The sequence below is a fragment of the Ziziphus jujuba genome, chromosome 12 (assembly GCF_031755915.1).
Source record: "Ziziphus jujuba cultivar Dongzao chromosome 12, ASM3175591v1".
NCBI classification, from domain to species: Eukaryota; Viridiplantae; Streptophyta; class Magnoliopsida; order Rosales; family Rhamnaceae; genus Ziziphus; species Ziziphus jujuba.
Window position 1 is genome coordinate 23375973 of NC_083390.1, and position 11213 is coordinate 23387185.

The 11213-nt window shown below is 28.9% G+C and overlaps 1 protein-coding gene across 1 annotated transcript; it reads left to right on the forward strand.

Moving 5' to 3' along the window:
• LOC132800165 (uncharacterized) lies at positions 1 to 1919 on the forward strand. The gene is made up of 5 exons (XM_060813186.1): positions 1 to 582; positions 712 to 1075; positions 1414 to 1544; positions 1623 to 1698; positions 1816 to 1919. The coding sequence occupies exons 1-5, from the start codon at positions 1 to 3 to the stop codon at positions 1917 to 1919; spliced, it is 1257 nt and encodes a 418-aa protein (XP_060669169.1).
• The last annotated feature ends 9294 nt before the right edge of the window (positions 1920 to 11213 follow it).

Sequence of the window (11213 nt, forward strand, 5' to 3'; positions counted from 1 at the left end):
ATGCATCCTGATGAAAGAGACTCATATAAAACTGCAGTCCGTGCATCTAAACAAGATAGATGGGAAGAAGAACAAGGAAGGAACTTTGTTAACCCTAGAGGTCAAGGATCAGGATCTTCTCGAGAGGGTGGTAGTCAACCATGTGCTCAATTTCGTCGTGCAACAAGTGTGAGGGAGCCCATTCGTAGACAACAATCTCAACAATTTTCTCCAGTTGCACTTGCACCTTCGTTGTATAAGTCATCCGGTGCAAAACAAAAAAATATAAAAGATGTGTTGACAAAAGGTGGTATGAAAAACACATTGGGAAGGCTAGTAGCAAAGTTCTTTATTTATGATAATGTCCCACCTGCAAAGGCAAAATCGCACCATTTTAAAAACATGATCGTTGGTGCTCAACAATCAGGTATGGGAGTTCAAATTCCATCTCCATATGAAATTAAGGAAAAATATCTCGACATGGAATATAAAGAGATGCAACAGCATATTGAAAAGTTTAAAGAAAGCTGGAAGATATATGGTTGTACAATTATGTGCGATGGATGGACAGGACCAACTAAGCTGTCAATATTGAATTTTATGGTCTATTGCAAAGGGTCATCAGTGTTTCTTAAGTCAGTTGATGCCTCAGATAAAATAAAAAACTATAAGTATATATACAAACTTTTGGAGAATGTTATCAATGAAGTGGGCAAGAACAATGTTGTGCAGGTAGTCACAGATAACGGTTCTGCATTCGTAAATGCTGGTAAGAAATTGATGACACAGTACAACTTGTATTGGACACCATGTGCTGCGCATTGTATTAATCTTATATTTGAGGATATTGGAAAGCATGAAAGTATTGCAAGGATCGTTCAGCGTGCAAGAATGATAACCAATTATATTTATAATCATAATTGGTTACTTTCTTTAATGCGAGATATATGCAAAGGAGACATCGTTCGACCAGGAGCAACAAGGTTTGCAACAAACTATATTGCTTTAAATAGTCTCTTTAAAAAGAAAGCTTCTCTAAAACAAGTCTTTACAAGCGATGCATGGGCTGAGCATCAATTGAGTCGAACAAAAGCAGGTAAAGAAGTGGAGAAACTTATCCTTGATAATCATTTTTGGGATTCTGTTACTCACGTTGTTAATTTGTATGGGCCATTATATAATATTTTGCGAATTGTTGATGCTGAGTTCATACCTACGATGCCAATATTGTATGATTGTTTTCAAAAAATGAGATATGCAATCAATAACCAAAGAGGAATTCAGTGGGTGATGGGCATCATAAATGCTCGATGGGACAATACACTTTCTCATCCTCTCCATATGGCTGGTAATTTTATGTCAATTACTTATTATTAATTAATATTTTGTCTTATAATTTATATATTAGATTTAATTTTTATTATTATTTTGTAGCACACTTTCTGAATCCACGGTTCCAGTATAAAGAAGGAATTGGCACTGATTCAGATTTTGTACAAGCTGTTCATGATGTCTTTGCAGCATTATATCCAAACTCGGATCGTATATCTCAATTTGGAAATGAAGTAAGATTTTGTTTATTATTATTTTTTAACTAACATACTAATAACATTTTTTATAATTTTTTTCATTTTTACATATAGATAATATGCTTTAGAGATGCACAAAAAGGGTTTGGTGATCGTGCAGCAATTGCCGCCCGGGCAGAAATGATACCTGGTATGTGCATTTCAATTACTTGTTATAAAAAAATGTACTTAATATCAAAAATTTTATTAATAATTAAAATTTTTTTAAAATTTAATATATTTTGATTTATAATGTTGAAATATACAGCTGAATGGTGGACAATGTATGGTAATAGCACCCCAACACTCAGAAAATTGGCAATGCGTATTTTGTCACAAACTGTATCATCATCCGCATGCGAGCGTAATTGAAGCACCTTCACTTTAATACACACAAAACAACGAAATAGACTCGCATATGAAAAACTTCAGAAATTGGTTTTTTGCTACTATAATATGAAATTGCGGATACGTGATATGGAATTAACAAATCAACCGCAATTAGATTCTGATTATTTGGATCTTCTTGAAATTGGAGCTGACCCTGGTGAAGATGAAGATAATCCTATTATTCAATGGGTTAAGAATTCACACTTAGATGATGAGGAAGGCAATCCAAATCCTCAAGTTGCAATGCATGCTTCACAATTAGGGATAAATGTTGAGAATGTTATTGCTGAAGAAGTTATGAGCAGTGATAGTGGAGGAAATTATTCGTTTGAAGTAGTGACAAGGCCTTCAACTAGACGATTTAGTCCTCGTGTAGAAACATTTGGTGGTAGTTATTCTCAACGAAATGAATATGAGGATGAAGATGATGATGATGTTGTTGATCTTGATGATGATGATGATGATGATGATGATGACGACGACGACGACGATGACGGTGGCAGTGGTGGTGGTGGTGGCAATAGAGGAGGAGGATATAATATAGGTGGAGGTGGGAGTGGAACATACTATCGAGAACCAAGCCAACAACCATTAAGCCCATTTACTAGTGAAGATCAATATACACATGCAACACAGGATTTTGATCATGGAGCTCGAACAGTAGGCACTGGTTCAAGAAGGCATTATGGCAATTCGATGATGAATCAACATGATGAAGATTATCTTTCTAACTCTTTGGATGCAATGAGTTTAAATACACAAGTTAATTCTCAATCTAGAAATTCTGAGATTCCAATTGTGTATCCAATTGGTCAAATGAGCTCACATAATCCTCACAGAGATTACGATGTTGATATCTTCAATCATCCCATGTCTCAAAATGAATGTTACACTCCTCATTGGATAAATCCACACTATCCTCCACTTGGACAATTGGTTGGGATTGATAGAGAAAGATATACTTGGCACATCTACAATTACATGGAAAATTTCTCTAATATGATGAGTTGGAATGCCTATTGTTATACACGTGAAACATCAAGATATGATCATCAATTTGAAGAACCAAGGAATTCTTTTTGGTATTAATAATGTATTAGGGATTATATTTGAGAATTTCTTGTATCTTACTATTATCTGTTAAATTTTCTATATTTTTGTGTGAATTAACTTTATATTTTATTCACTTATAAATAATTTGCTATATTTATAGAATATTTTATGATTATTGTATTCTAATTATTGTATTCTTATATAATTTTATTATATTAATTATCTCATATAAAAAAAACTATTTTCTAAATTAAAAATTTACAGTTTCCCTAACTTTACCAATATTTCCATCGATATCGACATTTCTATCGATATTTCCGTAAAATCATACCCTCAACATTTCCATCGACATCGATATTTTCTTCACTGGTTGAACTTAACAAAACAATGTCATGCAATATTACAAACAAAATATCTACAAAAACAAGATTAAGAAAAACTCAACGAACCTAACCTGCGGTTAAAATGAAGAAAAAGAAAAAAAAAAAAAAAACTAACCCACCACATGTCACCGCCAACCACAAAGAAAAAAGAAACTCACATAAATGATAGAGATGAAGAAACAAGAAACCCAGCTAACCACGAGGGTGAAACAGAGAAACCTAGCTTTCCGACGATAATGTAGGCAAATGAAAAATGAAATCCGAAATATCCCACTCTTCATATCTCTCTTAGATTGCTTCCAAATATAACATTTATTAGGTAGTGTACTTGATGTAGTTTTAGAAAAGAAAAGAGATTCAAAGGCGCAAATAAAAATTTTAAAACGCATAAAAAATTTTCAGAACAGGCGCATAAAATTTTAAAACCCTTTTTAAGATTCTTTTTTTCATTTTAAAATTAAAAGAACACGCAACGCATTTACATCTTAAAGCATCGCTTGTTCCATTAATGTCATTATTTTTTTATATTTTTTAATTAGTTTTTTATTCTTCATATAAAAATAAATATTGAAAATATTTCTTATATACGTGAAACAAAATTACCAACTTGGCAGTTTAATTATTTTGTTTTCCAAAATATAGTTTATTTACTTTAAAATCCTATTCTAAGTTTTATTTTTTGTTCCTTAATTTGATAGAACAGTCGATGCATAAAAAGCAAAAATAGTCGCGAAATACATTTTATTTTATTTTTCATTTTTTATTAGTTATTAATTTGTTTTTTAAGTATAGTTTATTTGGCTTTAAAAGTTGCAAGTATAAAAATACTTTTTTTAATTAAAAGAACAGGCGACGCATTTATAATTAAAAGCGAGGGCCTTCTCTTTGAATTTTTTTTTTTGGTTATTTTTTTAATTTTTCATGTACAAATAAACATTGAAAATAGTTAAAGAATAAAAATATAAAAAAATAGTTAAAGAATAAAAGTCCAAAAAAAAAATAGAACAGGCGACGCATTCATAAAACATTGCGTCGCCTGTTCTCTTTTTTAAATAACAAAATATTATTTAAAATACTTGAAAATTTAATAAAAAAATAATTTGTACTTCAAAAACAAAAAAATTAAACAAAAATAATTAATATTTTATATATTTGATTTATATTTTTATTAACTCTCTATTAAAATTTTCAAAATAATTAAATTTATCACAATATTTTTATTTCCTATCTATTAAATATGCATTAACTATTTATTAAATTATTAGTTTTAAAATTATAAAATTATTATATGAGTTAATATTTCATTTATTTGAAATATTAGATTCTTATGCCAATATTTCTTTGAATTTTATTGTCTATCAATTATTTTGTATGAATTTATCTATCAAATACTCCTGATTTGACAAAACTAAAAAGTAACTTTCAAATTGGAAAAAAAAAAAATGTTACTAAAGGCTGGAATAGGCGATGCTTTTCTGATGTTATAATTTCCAAATTCATCGCTAAATAAAATAATAGCCGACAAGTTTTTAAAAGAGTCGCTAAATATGAAAAAAAGCGATGCATTGTTAAAAAAATTCTCTTATTAGGTTTTAAACATAAAAAAAAAAATTTAAATAATTTTTCATTACCTTTTAAACATAAAAAAGCTTTTTAAATAATTTTTCAAGTGTTTAATGACTCAATTACTGAGAATAAATCTCTCAAAAATAACTTTTATTTTTAAAATTATTTTTATAAGCATAAATAATTGATATATTATTAATTTATACATTATATCATAGAAGTATAACAAGTAACTTATCATAGAAACACAAATAAATTAAAAGAATTGCTTAATAATTTTTCCTCATATTTCTATCTAGTAAAATTTTCAAAATAATTAAATTTATCATATTTGTATTTCCTATATATTAAATATGTATTAACTATTTATTAAATTATTAATTTTAAAATAATAAAATTATTATATGAGGAAACAGGAGACGCATTCAAGGGTAATTGCGTCGCCTATTCCAATTTTTATTTTTAATTTGTTCCACTTTTTGTTAAAAAAAAATACAATTTAAAAAATTGCAAATTTAAACAAAAAATAAACTGCACTTGAGAAACAAAATAATTAGAGAATAACAATAAAAATAATCATACAAGGCAACAGGCGCACAATCAGGGGGAATTGCATCATCTGTTCCAAATTATTTTTTTTTTAATTTGTTCCCTTTTTTTTTAACGAAAATAAAATTTAAAAACTCAAAAATTTTAAACAGAAAATAAACTGTACTTGAGAAACAAAATAATTAGATAACAACAATAAAAATAATCATAAAAGGCAATAGGTGACGCAATCAATGGAAATTGTGTTGCCTGTTCCAATTTTTTTTTCTTAATTTGTTTCATTTTTTTTAAAAAAAAAAACAAAAATATAATTTAAAGACTTGCAAATTTACACAGAAAATAAACTGTACTTGAGAAATAAAAAAATTAGAGAGGAACAATAAAAATAATTATAAAAGGCAACAAGTGATTCAATCAGGGGGAATTGCGTCACCTGTTCCTTTTTTTTTTTTTATTTCTTCTCTTTTTTTTAAAAAACAAAAATATAATTTAAAAACTTGCAAATTTAAACAGAAAATAAACTGTACTTGAGAAACAAAATAATTGCAGAACAACAATAAAAATAATCATAAAAGTCAACAGGCGACACAATCAAGGGGAATTGCGTCACCTATTCTCTTTTTGTTTTTAAATTTGTTTCCCTTTTTTTAAAAAAATAAAAATACAATTTAAAGATTTGCAAATTATTTAAGAAAAAATAATATTCCTTTACATATTAAAAAATATTTTCAGTATTTGTTTGTAGATAAATTAAATATATAAAATAATTAAATGAAAAAAGGAAAAGAAGTAACAGGCGATACTGTTTTAATTAAAGTAAGAATATAGCGACTCTTTTTCAATGAATGCGTCACCTAAAATATCTGGCTGCTCTTTATGCTATTGATACGTCTCCTGTTCCTTCAAAGTAAAGAGAAAAAATTAATTTATTAGGATTGCAACTTGTAATATCAAATAAATTATCATTGAAACACAATCAAATAAAAATACAATGAATAAAACAACTAAAGCCGAAGCTGTTGAGTCATATATTCAACAACGCCGAAAATCATCATCACTTATTTTTGTTTTTAGCGACCTTCAATTCATTTTGTTTTGTAGCGTTATTAATTTTATGTTGCCAGATCTCAATTTTCTTGTATTTAGTGACACCGTGGAAATTGTGTCATTTATTGTCTTATTAAGCGATGTTTTATCGCGCATTTTTTTATTACGTCGTAAGCTTGGTGTTGTTAAATCCCTATTTTCATGTATTGTATATTTGACATTCACCAATATTCACAAAAATAATTTTCAACAACTTTGGGAAGTCTTGCTAATTATGAACTTAGGTGAGCTCATAAATCACAATGAGCTCGTGGGCATACAGAATAACGAGAAAATTGGAAGAATGAATAATAATTAATAGATCAACTATATTATATTAACTACTCTAAGTTACTTAATTAACGTCAACTTCCATTTTTTTTTTTTGGGAGAAAATGTCAACTTACACGTTATATTGTTCTGCAATATATAAATAAGTAAATAATTGGATGCTTTCTAAATTGAAAATAAATAATTAATTAAGAAAATAAAATTAATTTTATGAGAATTAACATAAGCATGATTTTGACGTTTGAGTATGAGGAATATATATTTGAGTTCACCAATATTCAAAAAAAAAATAATTTTCAATAACTTTCAAAAGTCTTGCTAATAGCTCGGCTATACAGAATAAAAAGAAAATTGGAAGAATGAATAGAATATAAAGTAGGGAATGATGGATTATTTGATGTGATTATATTTAACTATTGGATAGAAAATAGCACTACGCGAAAATTGATATCTAGCGACACTCACTTAGCGACGCTACGAAACAAACACATTTGAAAAATCAAAACCGTGACTCTGAGGTTAATGCGTCAGTAAAAATTCAATAAATATACGACGTACTATATAGATTGTGCGTCGCCTGTTCTGTCCTCCCCTTTTTTTTTAGTTCTTTTAATTAATCTAATTTTAATTCAACAACAAATAACCCATAAAAATATTAGAGTAACATAACTGAGGTTTTTTTTTTTTTTTTTTTGTTATACGTGTAACAGGTGACGCACCAGTAAGATTGTGCGTCGCCTGTTCTCTCTTCACTTCTTTTTTTTTTTTAAGATCTTTTAATCAATCTAATTTTAATTTAATAATAACAATCAATAAAAATATTAGTGCACCAAAACTGAGGTTTTTTTTTATTTTTATTTTTTATATATAGTTAACAGGCAATGCACCAATAAGATTGTGCGTTGCCTGTTCTCTCTTTAGTTTTTTTTTTTTTTTTTAGATTTTTTAATAAAATCAAAATAGGACCATAACAAGAATTCAACCCAGAACCTCCTACACTCTCAAGAAATCACCACACCACCAAGTCAAATGACTTGTATGTACTAATGCAACAAAAACTACTTAATATAGTGTTAGGCGACGAATTATTTAAAGAATGCGTCCCCAAATAGATGAGCAGGCGACGCATCTTCTTTTTTTTTTTTTTTTTTCAATTTTTTCATTTAAACATTTAAAAATAAATAAAATCAAAATAGAGCCATAACAAGAATTAAACCCAGTACCTCCTACACTCTCAAAAAATCACCACACCACCAGGCCAAATGACATATATGTACTGATACACCAACAACTAGTTAATATAGTATTAGGCGACGCATTATGTTAAGAATGCATCATCAAATAGATGAACAGGCGACGCATTCTTCAACAAATGCGTCGCCTATTCTTTTTTTTTTTTTTTTCAATTTTTTGTTCAAACATTTAAAAATACATAAAATCAAAATAGGACCATAAAAAGAATTGAACCACCCAAGACCTCCTACACTCTCAAAAAATCACCACACCACCAAGTCAAATAACTTATATGTATTGATACAGCAAAAACTGGTTAATATACTGTCAGGCGACGCATTATGTTAAGAATGCGTCACCAAATAGATGAACAGGTGACGCATTATTCAACAAATGCGTCGCTTGTTCTATTTCTTTTTTCAATTTTTTTGTTTAAACATTTAAAAAATAAAATAAAATCAAAACAGGACCATAATAAGAATTGAACCCAAGACCTCCTACACTCTTAAAAAATCACCACACCACCAGGCCAAATGACTTGTATGTACCAATATAACAAAAATTGGTTAATATAGTGTTAGGCGACGCATAATTTAAAAAATACGTCGCTAAATAGATGAACAGGTGACGCATTCTTCAACAAATGGGTTGCCTGTTCTTTTTTTCTTCATTTTTTTTTAAACATTTAAAAATAAATAAAATTAAAATAAAGCCATAACAAGAATTGAACCCAGGATCTCCTATACTCTCAAGAAATCATCACACCACCAGGCCAAACGACATATATGTATTGATACAGTAAAAACTAGTTAATATAGTGTTAGGCGACGCATTATGCTAAGAAAGCATCGCTAAATAGATGAACAGGCGATGCATTCTTCAACAAATGCGTCGCCTATTCTTTTTTTTTCAATTTTTTTTTTTAACATTTAAAAAAAAAAAATCAAAATCAAAATAGGACCATAACAAGAATTGAACCCAGGACCTCCTACATTCTCAAAAAATCACCACACCACAAGGCCAAATGACATATATGTATTAATACAGCAAAAACTAGTTAATATAGTGTTAGGCGATGCATTATGTTAAGAATGCGTCGCCAAATAGATGAACGATGCATTCTTCAACAAATGTGTCGCCTATTCTTTTTTTTTTTTTTCAATTTTTTTGTTTAAACATTTAAAAATAAATAAAATCAAAATAAGGCCATAACAAGAATTGAACCCAGGACCTCCTGCACTCTCAAGAAATCACCACACCACCAGGCCAAATGACTTATATGTATCGATACAGCAAAAACTGGTTATATAGTGTTAGGCGACGCATTATTTAAACAATGCATCGCCAAATAGATGAACAGGCGACGCATTCTACGATAAATGCATCGCCTTTTTTTTTCAATTTTTTTGTTTAAACATTTTTTAAAAAAAAATCAAAATAGGGTCATAACATGAACTGAACCTAGGACCTCCTACACTATCAAGAAATCACCACTCCACCAGATCAAATGACTTGTATGTACTAATACAACAAAACTAACTAATATAGTGTTAGGCGATGTATTATTTTAACAATGCATTGCCAAATAGATGAACAGGCGACGCATTCTGTGATAAATGCGTCGCCCTTTTCTTTCTTTTTTCAATTTTTTTGTTTAAACATTTTAAAAAAAAAAATCAAAATAGGGTCATAACATGAACTGAACCTAGGACCTCCTATACTCTCAAGAAATTACCACACCACCAAGCCAAATCACTTGGTTGTAATACTATAATAAGAACTAGCTAGTATAGTTTTAGGCGACGTAGTCTTTTAACAAAGAGTCGCTAAATAGACTAAAAGGCGACACATTTGTAAACAACTGCGTCGCCGTTTCACCCAACCAATTTTTAACTTTTTTTTTCAATTTGAAAGTTATTTTTAGTAATTTTTTAGTTTTGCAAATATGCTTTTTTTTATTTATTTGTAGATGACCAATCAACAAAACTAATTAAAGATTAAAAATGGAAAATGGAATAGGCGACGTGTTTTAATGGAATTGCGTCGCCTGTTCCTTCAATTATTTTTTATTTTTTTAAAAAAAAAGCAATTTAATAGACTTTCAATTTTTAAAAACAAGTAAATTATCAATGACCACAAACACATGAAAGTTAAGCTCATTTAACATACTTATCTAGATAAATTGGTCAATAAATGCTTGTTAAATTAGAATTCTATATTCAGTACCCTATCTCAAATTATGTCTTGAGATATTTTGTGTCTCGTCTATACACATATATGTATAACTGAGAAGAGCATTGACAAAACTATTTTCTATTTTTAGATCAATGGAATTTATGTTCATTGGATTGCTACATGAATATATTTGTAGATGAACAATTAAAAAATTATTTAAAGATTATAAAGAAAATATCAAAAAATGAAACAGGCGATGCTTTTCGACCATAATACGTCGCTTAATCCCAAAATTCAAGAACAAGCGACCCTTCTTGAACAGAATACGTCGCTTGTTCTCTCAATTAAAAAAAAACAAAAATTTTGAAATACATACAAATTTTATAAAGAATAAAGGTTTACTTGAAAAACAGAAAAATAAACAGCAATCTTTGATATTTTGCTTTGCATTTTTAAGCAATATTTTCAGTTTTTATTTGTAGTTGAAAAATAAAAAATTAATCAAAGAAAAAAAATGCAATTGGGAGAAAAGGCACGTTCTTGCCATTCTTTGAAAATTTTTGGCGCATTTTAAAATTTTTACGCACTCCTTTGAATCCATTTTTTCTTTTTTAAAACTACATCAAGTACAGTACCGAATCGATATTAGATTTGGAAGCAATCTAAGAGAGACTTGAAGAGTGAGATATTTCAGGTTTCATTTTTCATTTGCCTACGTTGTCGTCGGCCGAGAAGCTGGATTTCTCTGTGTCGCCCTCGTGATTTTTTGGTTTTTTTCTTTCTTTGTCTCCTTCGTTTAGGTGAGTTTCTTTTTTCTTGACATGAGGTGGGTTGTTTTTCTTTTATTTTTTATTTTAACTGCAGCTTAGGTTCATTGGGTTTTATTAATCTTGCTTTTGTAGAAATTATGTTTGTGATATTGCTTGACATTATTTTGCTA

Bases quoted from the DNA above. Each gene is read 5' to 3' on its own strand.
- LOC132800165 (XM_060813186.1), top strand. From the start codon at position 1: ATGCATCCTGATGAAAGAGACTCATATAAAACTGCAGTCCGTGCATCT. The intron at 583-711 runs GTCTATTGCAAA...AATGTTGTGCAG, and splicing joins TGTCAATATTGAATTTTATG to GTAGTCACAGATAACGGTTC. The intron at 1,545-1,622 runs GTAAGATTTTGT...TTTTACATATAG, and splicing joins TATCTCAATTTGGAAATGAA to ATAATATGCTTTAGAGATGC.